Source organism: Pygocentrus nattereri, chromosome 8 (genome assembly GCF_015220715.1).
Source record: "Pygocentrus nattereri isolate fPygNat1 chromosome 8, fPygNat1.pri, whole genome shotgun sequence".
Lineage (NCBI taxonomy): Eukaryota > Metazoa > Chordata > Actinopteri > Characiformes > Serrasalmidae > Pygocentrus > Pygocentrus nattereri.
Genome location: NC_051218.1, coordinates 1365001 through 1385000, shown reverse-complemented (window position 1 = coordinate 1385000; position 20000 = coordinate 1365001). Strand labels below are relative to the sequence as shown.

General features: G+C 43.1%; 1 protein-coding gene across 3 annotated transcripts in view; it reads left to right on the top strand.

Moving 5' to 3' along the window:
* LOC108410563 (liprin-beta-2-like) overlaps nt 1–20000 on the top strand; it is a 156019-nt gene that overhangs the window by 30407 nt on the left and 105612 nt on the right. For 2 of the 3 annotated variants that reach the window (XM_037540700.1, XM_037540703.1), the window contains exons 2-3: nt 1200–1315; nt 14626–14831. In XM_037540700.1, the coding sequence (XP_037396597.1) occupies nt 1252–1315; nt 14626–14831 (270 nt within the window). In that variant the 5' untranslated portion in view covers nt 1200–1251. Of the gene's footprint in view, nt 1–1199; nt 1316–14625; nt 14832–20000 lie in introns of those variants that run through there. The other variant, XM_037540701.1, reaches the window with a different exon arrangement.

Here is a 20000-nt window from a genome sequence, read left to right as displayed (position 1 = left end):
ATATATATATATATATATATATATATATAACACACACACACACACACACACACACACACTGGTGCGTAGTCATGTTGGAACAGTAAGGGGCCGTCCCCAAACTGTTCCCACAAAGTTGGGAGCATGAAATTGTCTAAAATCTCTTGGTGCTGAAGCTTTAAGAGTTAAGAGAGGAAAAACACCCCCACACCATGATCCCCCCTCCACCAAACTTTACACTCGGCACAATGCAGTCAGACAAGTACCGTCTCCTGGCAACCGCCAAACCCAGACTCGTCTATCGGATTTCCAGACGGAGAAGCGTGATTGGTCACTCCAGAGAACACGTCTCCACTGCTCTAGAGTCCAGTGGTGGCGCTTTACTCCACTGCATTCCACGCTTTGCATTGCGCTTGGTGATGTAAGGCTTGGATGCAGCTGCTCGGCCATGGAAACCCATTCCATGAAGCTCTCTATGCTGTTCTTGAGCTGATCTGAAGGCCACGTGAAGTTTGGAGGTCTCTAGTGATTGACTCTGCAGAAAGTCGGTGACCTCTGCGCACTATGCCCCTCAGCATCCGCTGACCGCTCTGTCATTTTACGTGGCCGACCACTTCGTGGCTGAGTTGCTGTCGTTCCCAATCGCTTCCACTTTGTTATAATCCCACTGACAGTGGACTGTGGAATATTTAGTAGTGAGGAAATTTCACGACTGGACTTGCTGCACAGGTGGCGTCCGATCACGGCACCACGCTGGAATTCACTGAGCTCCTGAGAGTGACCCATTCTTTCACTAATGTCTGTAGAAGCAGTCTGCAGGCCTAGGGGCTCGGCTTTACACACCTGTGGCCGTGGAAGAGACTGGAACACCTGAATTCAATGGTTTGGATAGATAGATAGATAGATAGATAGATAGATAGATAGATAGATAGATAGATAGATAGATAGATAGATAGATAGATGTACGTACTTTACCACCGGTACTCACATTTTGCAGGTTACAAATTCTCCACAAGGGGGCGCCATTAGCAGTCAAACAACCTTTGATATGAGCAGCTTCTCTATGCAGCTATTAGTGTTTCAGTGTTTTTGTGCTTTTGCCTTTAGGTATTTTTTGTATTTCTTTGTCTAAGTTGCTGTTTGCTTCATGGGGAGATTAGTTACATTTATGTCCATGTCATCGATCCCTAATGCTCAAAGTTACATTGTCTTTTTTTCAGGCTGCAATCAAACTACACATCCCATGCAGTGGTTCAGTAGTGATTGAGCAGAATGGCATCAGATGCGAGTCACATGTTGGAGGCAGCCTTGGAGCAGATGGACGACATTATTGCAGGTGGGTGTTTGCACACCATTGACCCACATTCAGAAGTACCTCTTAACACCTGCCTACAAGAGGGCTAAATTAACGCGCGGTATCAAAGATACTAAAGGCTACAGAACATGCGGTTTAAGGGGGAGTGAGCATGTAAACGTTGTTTAAGGTAAAAATGTGACGTTCGCTCCCGAATCCATCGCATCCATATATGGAAACTAAGCTGCAAAACTGTCCATTTTTAATTAATTGCTTTTCTGAAAACCAACACATTTACATATATCCACCTATTCAGCCTACAACATTTTAGCCACACCCATTCATGTTGGAGTTATAAGGAGTGTTTCAGGCTGGATTACTTTTTAAATGAGACACATTACAGACTGTAGTCCATCTGATTCTCTGATACTCTGTTACCCTGTTCTTCAGTGGTCAGGACCCCCACAGACCCTCACAGAGCAGGTACTGTTTGGGTGGTGGGTCATTCTGAGCACTGCAGTAACACTGACCTGGTGGTGGTGGTGTGTTAGTGTGAGAACAGTCCACCAAGCAAAAATATCCAGCCAACAGTGTCCTGTGACCAGCGTCCTGTGACCACTGATGAAGGACTAGAACACAAACTGTGCAGCAGCAGATGAGCTTTCGTCTCTGACTTTACACCTACAAGGTGGACCGACAAGGTAGGAGTGTCTAATAGAGTGGACAGTGAGTGGACAGTGTTTAAAAACTCCAGCAGCACTGCTCTGTCTGATCCACTCGCACCAGCACAACACACACTAACACACCACCATCATATCAGTGTTACTGCAGTGCTGAGAATGACCCACCACCCAAACAGTACCTGCTCTGTGAGGGTCCGTGGGGGTCCTGACCACTGAAGAACAGGGTAACAGAGTATCAGAGAAACAGATGGACTACAGTCTGTAACTGTAGAACTACAGAGTGGAGCTATATGGACAATGAGAAACAAGGTCATAATATTATGCCTGATCGATGTATATCCATATATTACTCTTAAACGTACAGTAATAAAAACACCCGGTTTAATCGTAAAGGATAAGGTTGGAAATTGGTCATATAAAATTAACTATGACTTGGTTTTTTGCACATAGAACCGCACAAATGTTGTAAGTGGACCTGAAGGAGAAAAATAAAATGTGGGATGTGGGCCCTTTAATGCAGAGCTCAACTGATGTGTGCAATCGTGTGTGTGCATAGTGTGTAATTTACAGCAGCTTTGAGCCTCCGCCAGTCAGCCTGTACGACCTAAAGTCTCCGCTTCATAATGAAGCATTTAAATTCATGCCAACGTCTGTAACAGAAAGGAACTGATGCGCCATAGATAAGGCCTGCGAATTAGAGTGTGTTGGTTAGAGCTTGAGGAACCCCCAGTGGTTTACGGGAACCCCCGCGTAGTCCCTCAGGCTTCGCGGTTTCTTTGAGGGAAAGATCAGATAAGACAGTATTCCTGTGCGCTGTTTTCTCGAGCTCATCTCCACATCAGCGCACGCTAATTACATTCTCTCATGCTCACACCTCCGTGTGCTGAACAGATTACGCATGCTGTCAAGAAGTAGGTGGAAAACATTATTTAGTCAGAATACAGCAAAGAGATAAGCTAAAAGGACAAAGACTGTGTCCAACCCTGCACAGTTCACAGAGCATGGCATTATTATAGGAGTCCTCCAGTTTGTAATGGGGGCTGAGAACAGCGGGGACAGAGCCACAGTGCACCACAGTCGTTACTGTACAAACCACGTACCCTAGGGGACATAGAATACCCATTTAGTGGAATGTAACCCACTGTAATGTTAGTTTATGAAGTTGTTTACTTGGAATTGGTTTTCCCGCATAGAGTGTAGTGAATAGGAGGCTATTTCTATATAGTGCTCAAATATAGGGAATAGTGACTAGGGTACAAGTTCTGTCTCCTACAGCATCAGAATCAGAATCCTTTATTGATGCCAGAGGGAAATTGCAGCTGTTACAGTTGCAACCATTTATGTGAAAGAATAAACACTTTAATAATTTAAAAGAAAGATAAATTTAAGAAAAGAAAGATTTAAGCTCTTATGAATACAGTAAAGTGGCTGTGATAATAAATATTAAACATCTAGTATAAGGCAGTTCAAATTAATGTCCCTCTGAGTTTTTGAACAAAATTATTATTGTTATTATACATATGAACAGTTTGGTATTGGGTTTTGCACAGATGATCCCCACACTGTGAATCACACACTGAGGGAGGAGTTATAGAGTTTGATGGCCACAGGTAAGAATGACCTCCTGTGGCGCTCTGTGGTCATTTCGGTAGAGTGAGTCTTGCACTGAATGAGCTCCAGTGTCTCATCACTGTGTCGTAGAGTGGGTGGGAGCCATTGTGCATAATGGCCTGCAGCTTAGACGGCGTCCTCCTCTCCCACACGGCCGTCAGCGAGTCCAGCTCCACACCCACAGCATCACCGGCCTTGTGGATCAGTTTGTTGAGTCTGTTGGCGTCTGCCACCCTCAGCCTGCTTCCCCAGCATGCAGCAGCATAGAGGACAGCACTCGCCACCACAGACTCACAGAAGATCCTGAGCATAGTCCAGCAGATGTTGAAGGACCTCAGGCGCCTCGGAAAATAGAGACGACCTTGGCCCTTCCTGTAGAGGCCGTCAGTGTTCTTAGCCCAGTCCAGTTTATTGTCAATATACACAACCAGATATCTGTAATCATCCACAGTGTCCACACTGACCCCCCTGATGGACACAGGGGTCACCATTGCCTTGTCCCTCCTCAGGTCCACCACCAGTTCCTTTGTCTTTGTCACATTGAGCTGCAGGTGGTTCCGCTCACACCATGCGACTAAGTCCTTTACCGTCGCCCTGGACTCATCCTCATCACCCCTGCTGATACATCCAACTATCGCAGAGTCATCAGAAAACTTCTGAAGGTAGCAAGTCTCAGTGCAGTAGTTGAAGTCCGTCGTGTAGAGGGTGAAGAGGAAGGGAGAGAGGACAGTTCCTTGTGGAACTCCAGTGTTGCTGACCACTCTGTCCGACACACAGTGCTGCAGGCGTACGTACTGTGGTCTGCCGGTCAGATAGTCAACAATCCAGGACACGAGGGGGTGTCTACCTGCATCACTGTGAGCTTATCACCCAGAAGAGCGGGCCAGACGGTGTTAGATGTGCTGGAGAAGTCAAAAAACATGACCCTCACAGAGCTGGCTGGCTTATCCAGGTGAGCATATACTCGGTTGAGCAGGTAGATGATGGTGTATTCAACTCCCAGGCAGGGCTGATACTGGACTATGGGTCGGAGCTGATCCAAGACAAGCCTCTCCATGGTCTTCATGACATGAGACGTCAGTGCCACAGGCCTGTAGTCCTTGGCGTCACTCGGTCGTGGCGTCTTTGGAACAGGAACAATGCAGGACATCTTCCACATCATAGGGACCCTCTGGAGACTCAGGCTCATGTTGAAGACATGTTGCAGTACTCCACAAAGCTGGGAGGCACAGGCTTTAAGCATCCTGGGGGGAACCCCATCAGGGCCTGCAGCCTTGTTTGTGTGGAGTCTCTTCAGTGTCCTGTATAGTGCTCCAGTACAGGGTGTAGAGATTAAGGACCATTTCTGTTCCCTATAATAGTGTTCAATATAGCGCATCAGTGTAGAACGTGTAAATTAACGTCCAGTTACAGAAAATTTCAAAGCAAGTGCCATATACTGTAAACTGAAGTAGCCTAGTAGGTACATTAACATCTTACCTTACAAATATTTCAACATTTATTGTCAGTTTTCTTTTTTTAGAGCACAACATGTGAAATAACCTCCCCCTGACACACGTTCTTTTCCGTCACTCACTCGAGTCTCAGTGCTCATCGTAATGCACAGATCTGATTGGCTGAGTAGCATCATGTGTGATATTTACAACGCATGCGATTGGTCTGTGAGTTTCCCAGGCCGCTAAAGTGGCTAGAAAAGCTACAGCGTTCAAAATAGGAGCATCCTGTCAAAATTGAAGAATTGAAGAATCGGTTGTAGGTCCAGGTCCACATATGTCAGCGTCTTGGACCACGGTCCACCTTATTGGGTATATTGATTATGGGGCCATGCCTGTTTCCTGTAATTGTGTTCTGTGTAGTGCTCCAATATGGGTATAGGGAATATACAATATAGTGATTAGGGAACCGCTGTTGCCTCACAGCAAGGAGAACCTGGGTTCGATTCCCCAGCCGGGTGACCGGGGTCCTCTCTGTGTGGAGTTTGCATGTTCTCTCCGGGTTTTCCAGTTTCCTCCCACAGTCCAAAGACATGCAGTCAAGCCAATTGGACATGCTACATTGCCCCTGGGTGTGAATGTGTGAGTCAATGTCTGTGTCTGTCTGTCTGCCCTGCGATGGACTGGCGACCTGTTCAGGGTGTATCCTGCCTTTCGCCCAATGACTGCTGGGATAGGCTCCAACACCCCCCTGCGACCCTGACGGAGAAGCGGCTTAGAAAATGAATGAATGAATGATTAGGGAACCACTTCTGCCCCTTACAGTAGTGTTCTCCATAGTGCAGAAGACAATAATAACAGATAATAGAAGACAATAATAGTGGTATAATAGACAATAGTACCTGTGCCTTATATATATATATATATATATATATATATATATATATATATATATAATAGTACCTGTGCCTTTAATTATAGACAATAATAGTGGTATAGTGATTAGGGGACCATTTCTGTTCCCTGTTATTGTCTTCTGCATAGTGTTCCAGATTTTCCAGTGTAGGGAATAGTGATAGGGGACACTTTCGGACACAGCGAGAGTTTGTATTATTAGCTAAAGGAAGGAGGTTGTGTAGTCCACCCAGCAGCAGATTAGCTGGCTGTTAGCTGTTCCAAACAGGGCAGGGCCGGACATGCGGGGGCTGCGTGTCCCCTCCAGCAAGCTCAGCAATTGCCAACACGATTGAACTAATAGAGAATGAATGCTTAATGCAGGTCAACAAATGAAGGCTGGGGGAGGTAGCAGAACATGTCCATTATTGTTCAAGAGGAGGCAGCGGGCCGGACACTGATTTAGAGTCAGCTCTGTTGGAGTGTGTATATTATGTGTATATTTTGTTGGAGTGTGTATATTATGTGTATATTTTGTTGGAGTGTGTATATTATGTGTATATTTTCTGCATAATTCATAAAACAGAGTCATTCTGAGGTTCTATCTGAAATGCTTCATTGTAAAGAAACTTTCCAGCTCAGATTTCTTTAATGACCACAGCACAAATATAGCCTTGTTACCTACTATCCAGAAACACCAGGGACCCTCACGCGTCTTCTGCTTTATATGTTATGTTGATTATGATAAAACAGTGGCGAGTGCAAAGAAAGACTCATTCTCTATGGGAACTATTTTACCACACAACAGCCGCATCATCTTACCATGACTTTGTTTTTAAAAAGTATGATTTAAATTAAAACCTTTTAGTAAAAGTATAACTGTTTATAGTTTCTCAGGCTTTTAATCAACACATTCATAGTTATTACATGTAACGGCACGCTGTGGGAGGCTTTAGAGGAACGAAACTCTCCGGTCTTCTGGTTCCCGTCACCACTAACGACTCAGTAGGTTTCAGTGTAATAGCTGTTATTACATCAAACCACTGTGAGTGGCTTTGTTTACATCTTACACTGCAAAAAAATGGTGCCTTGTCAAGTTAAACTATCTTAAATATTATTATTATTATTAAATTCCACCTCCACATTTAACCCATCCATGAAGTGAAACACCACATACACTCTAGTGAACACACACACTCGGGGGCAGTGAGCACACTTGCCCGGAGCGGTGGGCAGCCCTATCCACAGCACCCGGGGAGCAGTTGGGGGTTAGGCGTCGTGCTCAAGGGCACCTCAGGCATGGACTGTCGGCTCTGGGGATTGAACCGGCAACCTTCCGGTCACAGGGCCAGTTCCCTAACCTCCAGCCCACGACTGCCCCCCCAAATGGTCACGGTTATGTAACTAATTTCTAGACATTTTTACTTGTTTTAAGCAATTTTATCAAGTGAAATTTAGAAATGTGCTTGAAGCTTTGACCAGCAACGTTATCTGCCAGTACAGTGAGATCATTTTACATAAGATGATTTAAAATGATAATCCTATAATAAGACAACCGCCTCAGCATGGGAAATATTAGATATATGGACTAGATTTGAGATCATTTCACTTGACAAGATGCTATTTTTCTTGTAATAACAACAGAATATCAGTTTATTTTGAAAAATTGGTGGAATTTCCCTTTAAGGATCAGCCTGCTGTGAAAAAAAAAGAGCATTAGGATTGGTTGGGGGCTCATTTTCATAATGCACACCTTTTGTGATATTATTATTACTATTATTAGGGTGAATATCTCAGTAACGGTTATCAAGTGATGTATTGAGCAGCTCTAGTGTGCAGGCATGTGTGTTTGTGTAAATGTATGTGTGCATATGACAGACGCAAAATTAAATTACCCGTTTAATCGAGTTACAAGGTCACACCACGGCTGTTCTGGAGACAAAACTCTGCTTTTATTTAATGCCACAAGTCATCACTGTGGCATCTCCAGAATGTGGAAGGCACGCAGCATATTGGTGATGCTGACCTGTGACATTCACGCAGCGGAGGAATGTGAGTCAGTGCTTATTGTTAAACAGTTTTACTGCATGTAGGTTAACTGAATAAGGCAAATACAGTGGCAAACCAGCAGTATGTATATGTATACGCTCCTTTCTCGTGGGTTCATGTTTCCAAATTACAAAGAATTCTGCGTGTCTTATTCTGTACGAGGGGCTTTAATGGTAATATGTAGCGTAAATATCTGCCTGGATGTCAGGAGAATGTGTACTGTTGGCACATTCACAGCAAAGATCTTTGTTAAGGGAAGTTCCCAATGCATTTCGAAGGGCACCACCTGCTGGTGATGACTGGAACTGATAACTGAAAGGCACGGGAACAGCCAAATCAAATCAAATCAAATCAAATCACGTTTATTGCCACATCATGTTTACACAGGTGGAAAGTGGGTGAAAATCTTAGGTGCGTCGCCCCCTTATAGAATTTAAATACAAAAAATATATAAATATCTCAGAAGAAAAAGAAATATGTATACATACCGACTGAATATACACATATACACAATATACACTAGTACTGCACTATTCCAGTGTACAGCTGTGCAGTAATAAGTTATGAATAAAACTATGAAATGTGCTGCTGTCCACATTCTGTATGTGCAGTTAGTCAGAGGGAGATAATAGATGAGACGCAGGTTCTCAGGGACAGAGCACTGATATAGAACCTTCCAGATTGGACAGGATATGGATAGAAGATCCACAAGATGGCAGTCTATATGATGTGTAAGTACAGATTTGCTGGATTGAAGGTGCGGAGGATCAGAGCGAGTCTGATGAGATGTGGATGAGGTGGTGATTGTCCAGGGAGATGATGACTCAGAGATGCAGTGACAGGCCTATGGACCGGTACACCAGCACTACCGGCTGTTCAGCAGCCTGACGGCCCGGGGGAAGAAACTGTCTCGGAACCGGCCGGTTCTGGACTTGCTTCTGTACCTCCTCCCGCTCGGCAGCTGTGAGAGCAGGCAGTGGCTTGGGTGGGTGGAGTCCTTCAGAATCCTCCTGGTCTTCCTCGGGCAGCGGCTGATGTATAAATCCAATTACGGTTGTAGTAATGTTATTGGAAATAGTGTTAGTCATACAACGTGAACTAAAAATATTGTATCAGCATATGGTAAAAGACAGCCGAATAATATATAAAGGCCTAGAAAGTCACAGGATATAAAGAAAATGCTATTATTAAGGGGGAAAATCAAAAAGCTTGCAGTTTAGTGTTTTCCCTGCTTTCAAAATCAGATTCAAGTCTTCAGGGAGTTCAAGAGATTCATGTGCATTAAAGTATATACAATATTAGTGCTAATAACTGTTCGGTTAGACTAATAAAATGAAGGAAAGCCTCTAAAACACCAAAAGCTACTTCATCTACTTTTTTTTTACCTTGGTAGGTCAGACGCCCACTCGTATTAAATATGATCCATCAAAAATTACACTGTAATTACTTGGCCACTAGTTGCATTATGTTCACAGTGATTTCCTGAGCCACAGTAAATAACGAGAAACAGCAGCTCTGTGACAACTGTGTCTTCACAGCCATCTGTACCACAGGATTATTGTACTGTAGCTGCGTTCTGCTGTAAATCTACAGTAATACGATGTATTAAAATACAGTAAACAGTATGTTTACTTAACAGCTGTAAAAGTAATGCAACTCAGTAACTAGTAATCTACTAGAAATGGTCATTTACTGTCAATTAAGAAAACGAGACTATCTTTTAGCACGTCTATAAATACAGTATGTTATATAACTTGATATTGTTATATTGTAATTATAACAATATCAATTAAAACATGTATTCACGCTGCTTTGCATTGTGCATGCACGGAATATCTGAGGTGTACATATGAATGCCCGTCCACGTTTTTGCAGACAGTTTTAACTTTGCTTATAATGACCAAAACTCTCAACAGTAACATTTTTGCAAACACCTCAATGATCCAGCATTAAATAAATAAATTAGCATGCGTAAAATAGTGTAAAAGTTTCTTGAAAACACCTAATTTGTCACAATAAAAACACTTAAAACCATTTTCATCATCATTTTCATGCCTTTTCAAGTCTCTGTGCTCATGTCCCATAATGGGTGAAATGCAGTTCAGCATTAATCTCACTGCAATTTAATGTTTTACTAAAGGAAATATGTTTAGATGACAGTTTCAGAAGAAACGTCGTGAGTACAGTGTTGTGGTAATTATTGTGAAATTTTCATCCACTGATCAATAGTGCCTGTTTAACCTCCCCCTCCCACCATCCTCATCAAGCGAAAATGCTCAGCCAACTCAGAAATACGTCTCAGTACAGAAGGAAAATGCCTTAGGATTTCCCATTTACTCTGACTCTAATGAGTATTAGAGAGTACTGAATATTAATGGAGAGTTAATGAGTATTTTAGTATTAATAAATGAAAATATAGACAGTTTTCCCTTTGTGGTGGTGATGTGGAATTCTGCTGGGTTCCTTCCACAGCTGAGCGTTTTGTACGTGTGATGTTTCCTTTTGTTGTTACAGTAAAAGACAATTTACTCCTATTCTCTCCGTCGGAGTTGCAGTGAATGGGCCTCAGCCTGAGGCTGTGGTCCTGTGTTTTGTACTGTGGTCTCTGCCCTAGAAAGCAATGAGGTCAGGACAAACTCTCAGTACACAAGATCTCCTGAGCGTCTAATGTGGTGGTTATAGCTGCTGCAGAGTTAAATGTCTACAGGGCGTTTGTATCGTAGATCATATTTGTGCTGTGGCCTCACGTTGACCTTGTTCTCTGTTTTGACTGCACGTCACTGCTTGACGTCTTGGCGCTGATCGCAGCAGCTCGCAGCTATGTGTCAATAACCAGGGCCTTCTGACATTTCAGAGAGGAGATGTTGAAGAACAAAGAAACTCTAGCAGTTCTCATTCAGTGCACGATTAAACGTCTCACATTATTACACAATATACCACAGATACTTCCAGCTGATTGGTTGGCAGGTGTTCTAACCGCGCTATTCTGCCATAACATCACAGGTTGTTCGCAAACGCTGTATCACTCCGCTAGGACGGCGTTGCTAGGCAACGACTTCGACAGCTGTAGGAGACGCTCAAGCCATTTGAACGTTTTTACTTCTTTTACTTCTTTGCCACAAACAGAAAACAGACACCTTTAAGACCACATTTTACCAACAGCCGATTTGGTCCGACTCTGAAGATGAGATGATGCTAAATTCCCAAACTGTCGTCACCACTGAGCAGCTTTTCAGTCACGAATAACATCACGCGATAACACACTGCCTCTCATGTTCTGTTGCTGAAGTAATCTGATATGAATCATACGTACAGTAGATTATCTGTGTTATAATAACTAGCACAGGTGGACGAAGTACACAAGCCCTGTACTTGAGTTAAAGTCGAGACCCCCAAAGGTAAAATATTCCTCCAGTAACAGTAGAAGTTCCTCCCTTTAGACCTCCACTTGAGTGAAAGTACTAAAGTATTTACCTTCAAATGTACTTAAGTATAAAGTATCAAAACACCTTGGGAGCCACAACATTTTATGTATGTTTTACCATCTTTGCTGTAAAATCAGTAGGTGCTAATGTAGTAGTACAGGCTGAAAATCTAAAATAAATGAAAACACAGACTTACTTTGCTCTGCTTTAAGCTTTGGCTCAGCTATAGCCACTTTTCTCGCATCTCCGGCAGGAAACTTTTCCAATAGTGGGATGGTGTCTTGTAAAATGTCAGAATGTAACTGCTGCACTTCAGCTTCGCCACTCTTTAGTGTTTGGCAGCTTCTTGTTGCAGAGAAAAACATATCAGGAAACCAACTGAAGTGATTATAAATACAGATACTGTAAGTCAGTTTGTCTCCAAACTATCAATGTTCATATTAATTCTTTCTCTTTACCTTTTCGTTAGCTGCTGTCTAGGCGAGAGTGTGGTCTGCATTGCTGTGTTGTTATGTGACCAGCAGTCTGACCAACCTTCAAGCTCAAATGTTGGTGAATTAGTTGTTTTAGGCTACATTAACTCCAGAGGGTTAAAGTAGTTGAACAATTTATTGCTTATTAATGGTGATTCACATCTACAGCTCGATAAGAAACAAGTAAAAGTTTTACCTACTGTTTAACCGTAGTTAAAAGAATGGTTGCCCCCTCATTTATTGCATAGTAGGAAATAGTCATTTTATTTTTATGATTGTAACGGGGAGCGAGGAGGCGGACGCATATGCGGAGACAAGCGACGTTTATTATGGGCAAATCCAGGGTCATAGTCCAAATGGTCCAGGGTCATAGAGCCAACACGGATGGATCAGGGGACAGACATGACAAACCAGAACCAAACCAGCAGAACAGAACAAACAACAGTACAAAGACTAATACAAACACCACCAGTACAACCAACACAAATAGCAACAAACATAAGGGGCAAACACAGGGCTGATGAGGGACAGGTGGAAACAATCAGGGGTGGAGTCATGAAACAAGGGAGCTGGACCAAAACAAAACGCACATGGACAGGAATGGGAGGGGCCAATTGTGGCAATGATGTAGTTATGATAGAGTTCTCTACTGCTGGAATACACAATACTAGGGCTTTAACCATCGAAATATGGGAAGAAAACTTGGCTGGTAACATTAGTGATCTACATAAAAAACTATAATGCCCCTTTAAATGCCAGGAGGTATAAGTATCATGTGTTACATTGATGTAGACTTTCTGCAGATTTTCATATTTAATGTGCACACAGATTGGACAAGATAGTAAAAGGTGTTTGAAAACAGAAAAAAAGGGATATCGAGTGCTCACGCTTTAATGCATGCTACACTCTCAGAAATAAAGGTATTAAACTATCACTGTCACTGCCCCTCTTGTCACTGGGGTGGTCCCCTCAAGGCTCCATCCCAGTCCCTTTAGTCAGGGAACATACCTGAGCCATAATCCACTGAAATGATTTGTTCTAAGCTGGACTGACTCCACACACCCTGCCTCGCCTCGCCTCCTTGCTTTTATTCTACTGCTCTGTTTTAAAACATTCGGTTATAAAAAGGAATAAATACCAACTTTTCACCTGGAGAAACTGATTTAAGCTCCACAGTCAGACCTTAGAACCACTGCTGGAGCTTTGAGGGAACGTTTACACTGCTTGTATCTTGATGAATGTAAAATCCCTGCACAGAGCCTTTATATCTTACAGTGTAGGACAGGACAGCAGGTTAACCTCTTTGTGTCATCGTTCTCACGCTCCAAAATCTTGTGGAAATGTTCCCAGATGAGTGGAAGCTGTTATAGGTGCAGGGGGCAGGGTGCAGGGGGAGGGGGGGGGGGCAGGCAACTCCGTATTAATGCCTATAGATTTAGAATGGCATGTCATAAAACCTCCTGTAGGTGTAATGTGTAGGTGTCCCAATACTTTTGTCCACATAGTGTATATATGTGTACTAAGCTGTCTTTGGTTTATGGGGTTTGTCTTGTATTTCTCTTTAAACATTGCTGTGTCGCACATACCGGCTGAGGGTGGATGGGTAGAGGGGAGTTTGGGGGGAAAGCATTTGTTTGTTTATTATCATTGTACATCTACTTTTCTGGTTAGCATTAAAATAAAAAACGTTGGAAAGAGCCAGTCTGTTGAAAACCAGTATAACAAAAGCTGTCATTGTCCTTTTGGACTCTATGGTGATTCTGGCTTCAGTAAGCAGAATCCTCGTGTCACTGTAGGCTTTCCACGCTCTGTTATAGCGTCTTAATACTCTCCAGATGTCTCGGCGCTGCACTAGCTGCGGAATTATTAGCTTTTGTTCTATAGTATCCAGATGGAAGCAGTTGGAGCTGTGAGATGTGTTCACTGATGGAGATGAAACGTGGCCACTTGTGGTGGAGGGGGTGATGGGTAATATGACATGATGGTGGCTGACAGGTTGCCTCTCTCTCTCTCTCTCCCTCTCTCTCTGTTTCTTTCTTTATTTTTGGACTGTTGTGTGCTTATTGCACTGTAGTTTAGGGCGGAGGTTCCCAAGCACAAGGCCATGGACCAGACTGCACCAGTGAGCATGGGGTGTTAGTAGCCTTACTGCTGAAATCTTCCATTTTATTATTGTCATTAGTGTAATTAGTGATTTTATTTGTTTCTTTTTTATTATTTTAGGCTTTCTTTCCAATAAATGTAATGGAATTTAAAACGTATCAGCAGTTTGCAGGTTGCTATAGGCTCCTTTCAGCTGGAGGCTTCAAAGACTGAGAACATTAATTGACAAAAAAACTATGGTATCAAGATAAAAAGAGCAGCATTTAATAGAAAATATGACGACAGCGCACCCTTGCAGTAGAAATAACTGTAAAATAAAAAACATTTAAATTTGGGGGCAGAGATCTACGGTTAATATGGCCACAGGAGAAGCAGTAGAAGAGCCATCTTACCACCAAGCATCATCGAATACCCACCAATTTAGGAAACGTCTGCTTAATTATCTTCCAGCATGTAATCTTTAATACAAGTTATGTGTGGCAACCAGCGCAGCAGAGCTACTTAGTTTCACTTAGTGTGGCCTGATGAACCGCAGTGACAGTCCGGTACGTTGCACTGAGGCTCTGGAAGAACATTTCTTTGTTTCTTCGTTCCACTTCATACAGCACGTGGATGGGACGGCGAAGTTCTCCTTTACTTCTTCACTTAACTGCCCCCACCCCCTTTTCTCTCTGTCTCCAGGCTCCAAGGCCGTGGTGGAGTTCAGTAACGGCCTGTACGATCTTGGCTCTCCAGTCAGCGCAGGTCCTCTGCAGGTGCTGCAGCTGGCCGAGGAGCTGCGTGTGGCTCTGGAGCTTCAGGCTGGAGACGAAGGCCAAGAGACTCTGCGCTCCCAGCTTCCATGCTCCACTGCGCAGACCCTGCTGGACTGGCTGGAGAAAGGAATGGTCAGTAACGACGCGTGTAGCTGTGTAGCTCAATCTCAAACCGCTAAAAGGGCCGCCATAAAAAAATCTCGGCAAATCCGTGGCCCAGCTGTGTTTATTTCATTTGTATAGGCATCGAGTACTTATTCACAAGTAATTCCAAAAAAAAGTTTTCAATATTTTTTTAAAAACGATCTATTTGCTTGAACTGGACACCAGGCGTCTTTTCTTTCTGCGGAAGTGGCCCATAGATTGGACTGTAGTGGATCCAGGGTGAAACGGGTTAATAACAATAGAACATTGAAATAATTAACAGGCTGAATAGGATTGAGTCACTTGGCCTGTGGGTGGAGCTGGGCGATATGTTATCACGATATACAAAATTCATATCGTTCGAAATCGTGATAAATGTCAAGTCATTATTTCTTTCAGCTTTGAAGGCTGATTTTTGCTCCTGGGTGGTTAATTGCTGTTTTAAACTCACCAATCAGTCATGTTTGCCCATTGCCCCATGGGGCAGTCATGGGCTGGAGGTTAGGGAACCAGCCTTGTGACCGGAAGGTCACCAGTTTGATCCCCAGAGCTGACAGCACAGGACTGAGTTGTCCTTGAGCAAGACACCTAACCCCCAACTGCTCGCCAGGCACAGTGGATTGGGCTGCCCACCACTCCAGGCAAGTGTGCTCACTGCCCCCTAGTGTGTGTGCGTGTGTGCATGTGCGCGCTCACTAGAGTGTATGTGGTGTTTCACTTCACAGGTGGGTTAAATGTGGAGGTGAAATTGGGAGAAAGTGTCCGATTAGCTGTTTTTACCAGCTGGAAAAGCACGGCTGCAACTTTGGTTAAGGTCATAATGTAGAACGAAAAAAGATTATTGTAGCCGTCTGGTGACGAGCGCTCCTTTATTGAATCCTTTATTAATCCCAGAGGGAAACTGCAGTTGTTACAGTTGCAACCACTTATGTAAAAGAATAAACACTTTAATAATTTAAAACAAAGATAAAGAGAAATTTGCAATAGGTACATTTGCATTTGGCAGACACTCGTATCCAGAGCGACTTACAACTTGATCATTTTTACACAGGTAGGCCAAGGCGGTGTTAGGAGTCTTGCCCAAGGACTCTTATTGGTATAGTGTAGGGTGCTGCCCTGGTGGGGACTGAACCCCAGTCTACAGCGTAGAAGGTAGAGGTCTTACCCACTACACTATCCAACCACATTCTATGTACATGAGATTTAAGCTCTTATGAATACAAGATGGATGGATGGCTAATCCACCTGCACGAGGAAGGAGAAAGTCAAAGCTGAATAAGTGTTCAAAAATAGCAGTTTCCAAAACTAGAGATCAAAAAATGATTAAAAGCTACAGAGAAAATGGGACTCACAACAGCTTGAGTTACTACTGTTAATTACGGCTATAGGTAATACTAGTATGTCCAGTAAGTATTAATCATATGTAAGTACTACTAATAATACTAATACTAGTAATAATATGCACATGCAATGCATTGTCTATATCACAATATCATGATGCACTCATGACCACGGTTAATACTACAATGTCCTGATGCACTTTAACACCCCTTTTGCTTATTAACATCTGGGTCTAGCAGTGGCTACTTTTAGCACTGGTTTCATTGGCCAAACTGGGCCTCACATCATATTGTGATTGTTTTCACATCTGCAAAGTCCTATTAAGTCCTGATGGAAGACTTTTTGAGGGAATTACATAAGCAGCACTGTGTCTTTTATAACAGTGTGGAGAGTTGAGCGAGTCATTAGCTCCTGGTAGTAGGTCTCGAGTACAGGCGCCTGACTCTGGGATCATGAGTCTTTCCTGCTCTGCCTCGCAGGCTGTTTTTGGCTGTGTGTGTGTGTGTGTGTGTGTGTGTGTGTAGCCTGGCCGTGTTTAAAAGAGTTTGGGTTCTCCTCAGAGACACTGTTAGGGGCTGTGCTGAACTTCCTGCCTCCCTCTTTCCCCTCTTCTTCTCTGTGTCTCTCAACACACTCCCTCATTCTCTCCATTCTCTCTCACTCTCTCTCTCCACTCTACCCTGTTTGGGCACTCATGGCCGAGCCTGGACCTTGACATCTCAAGGGTAAGTCCATGACTGACCTCATAAGCGACTTGGGACATTAGCGTGTAGCTGAGGTTCTTCTGCTCCAGACAGATTTGTTGTTGTTGTTTGTTGTTGACACCTTGCTGGGAGAAAACCTTTTTGTTTTGTTTTGTCATTTTTTGTCGCAGGGCTTGGGGTCATGAATTTTGCTATCATTTTATTTCCAGCGTTCAGTGCGTGTGCGTAATTGGCCTCAGCTGGCTGTGTTTGCGTTTGTTGTTGATGACGGAGAGGCGCCGCTGAGGGGAGGGGGCCAAAGTAAACAACCTGTTGGTAGGGCAAGTGAACCAATCAGAAAGCCTCATTTCCGAGGAAAGGGAGTTGGAGCTCACACACACACAGCTTGTACGCACAAGCTTGCACACGTATAGCTCCACCTACCATAAAAGAGCACTTTTCTGTGATTACAGACTGTAGTCCATCTGTTTCTCTGCATACTTTACAATCCCCCACCCCCTCCAGTTAGTGAGTGTTGTGCTGGTATGAGTGGATCAGACACAGCAGTGCTGCTGGAGTTTCAAGTCAAGTCAAGTCAAGAGGCTTTTGTCATTCCGTCTATGTACAAGTACACAGTGGAGTGAGATTCCGTTCCTCCAGGAACATCACGGAGCAACAAGGAACAAACAGTACAAAGAGTGCAAACAAAAAATGAAGCTAGAAACAATAAATACGATAAATTAAACAGACATTAGACACAGTAAACAGACAGGACAGGTCAGCACCGACACAGCACTCATTCTGGACATGAGGTCGTGGAATAAGGTGCAGAGATATTAACCTGCTGTGATCTGTGAATCACGCAGTGTCACTGCTGGACTGAGAATAGTCCACCAACTGAAATATTAAGTCAACAATGTCCTTTGGGCAGCGTCCTGTGGGCAGTGTCCTGCGGGCAGCGTCCTATGACCACTGATGAAGGACGAGAGGATGGCCGACTCAAACTGTGCAGCAGCAGATGAGCTGTCGTCTCTGACTTTACATCTGCAAGGTGGACCAACACGTTAAGAGTGTATAAGAAACTGGACAGTGAGTGGACACAGTGTCAACTTGTACCAGCACTATACATACTAAAACACCACCACACCACGTCAGTGTCACTGCAGTGCTGAGAATGACCCACCTTCATTTATTCTGCGGTGGTCCTCTGGGGGGGCCTGACCATTGAAGAACAGGGTAAAGAGGGTGCAGATAAACAGATGAACTACAGTCTGTAATTGTAGAACTACAAGTTATGGTACATGGAGCTGAGTGAGATACAAGAAGGTGTACTTACTGAAGTGGCCAGTCATATGTGTGTATGTGCATGTATATGTATATACATGTACATATATACATAAATATGTGTCCCACACACACACACACACATATATATATATATATATATATATATATATATATATATATATATATATATATATATATATATATGACATATTGTTATTACATATAGGTATGACATACGACACCGCATCCTGACAGAACACTACCCATCTGTGTGTGTGTGTGTGTGTGTGTAAGGGGGAGGGATAGTGGAGGAGGCTGTGGTCAGGAGATAAGGCCGGACAGAGCTGCAGATTTTAGTGCTATTTGTGAGGTCACTGATACGGAAGTGTGTATTGTAAACATTTAACGGGTTCTGTTTAGCTCAGCTATTTTCAGTGTGCATGTGTATAGGTGTGTGTGTGTGTGTGTGTGTGTGTGTGTGTGTTTTTATTTTGTGTGTGTGGTGTTTATCCAGTAAAAGCAGCTGTGTGTATCTGAAGGCCTGTCAGGTGCTCCTTGGCTCTGTAAGCTGGTAATAAGCTGCAATCTGCCCTGACAGCTCTGTCCACTCAGCCTCATCTCTAAAACCCTTAACACCATTTAATAACTCCTGCAGTAGCCCTACACTTTAGAGCAGGCCAGGATTTCTGCTGCGCTGCTGCTGTAGCCCAGAAAGATGTGGCTGGAAGAAAATGATGCATGCATTGGCTGAAAAGAGAGGGAAAACAAAAAGAGAGGGAGAGAAAGAGAAAGAGAGGTCAGGAGGGACATTCCAGGCTTGATCCAGCTACAGCCTGCATGACATGACAGCGCTCCTCTCTGTGGTCACAGCAGCCTCATAACCTCACATTGTCACCCACAGCGGCTACAGGTATAACATACAAGGGTGGTACAGAGATTGCAGTACGCTTGCCTGTTGCATATTGCATACGCTCCATAACTCAAACAGATTTTATGCTACTAACAAGATCAAAGACGATTTCTACAGTTCCTTTAAAAACACTTATTTGATCTTCTTAAAAAATAAATCACAGAGGGTAAAAACTTCTCTTCACTCTGAAACCACTTAAACTTTATTAATTTACTTTGTTTCTGTGTATTTTTTATTATATACAATATGTTTGACAGACAAACACAATCTGAGGCCCCTGATGAAAATGCTTCTACGGGTGCCTAATATACGATATATAGGCCTTATACGAAAGCTTTCATCTCAATTTGCTGCGTATCCAAAAGAACCAACAAACAAAAATGCATTTTATTTCTTTAACAAAGTTTATCCCTCCATCCATCCATTTTCCAAGCCGCTTCTCCCTCAGGGTCGTGGGGGGGCGGGGGTGCTGGAGCCTATCCCAGCGGTCATAGTATTGATATTTATTGTGTATGAAAAGCTCAGTCCCAGCAACATGTATCATGACAATCAAAGAAAAGGCATGAACATGTTTTAGCATATTTTATTATCTTTACTTCTTTACTTACTTCCGTCTGGCAATGCTTTTCTCCTATCTATCTATCTATCTATCTATCTATCTATCTATCTATCTATCTATCTATCTATCTATCTATCTATCTATCTATCTATCTATCTATCTGTCTGTCTATCTATCTATCTATCTATCTATCTATCTATCTATCTATCTATCTATCTGTCTGTCTGTCTGTCTGTCTGTCTGTCTGTCTGTCTGTCTGTCTGTCTATCTATCTATCTATCTATCTATCTATCTATCTATCTATCTATCTATCTATCTATCTATCTATCTATCTATCTATCTGTCTATCTATCTATCTATCTATCTATCTATCTATC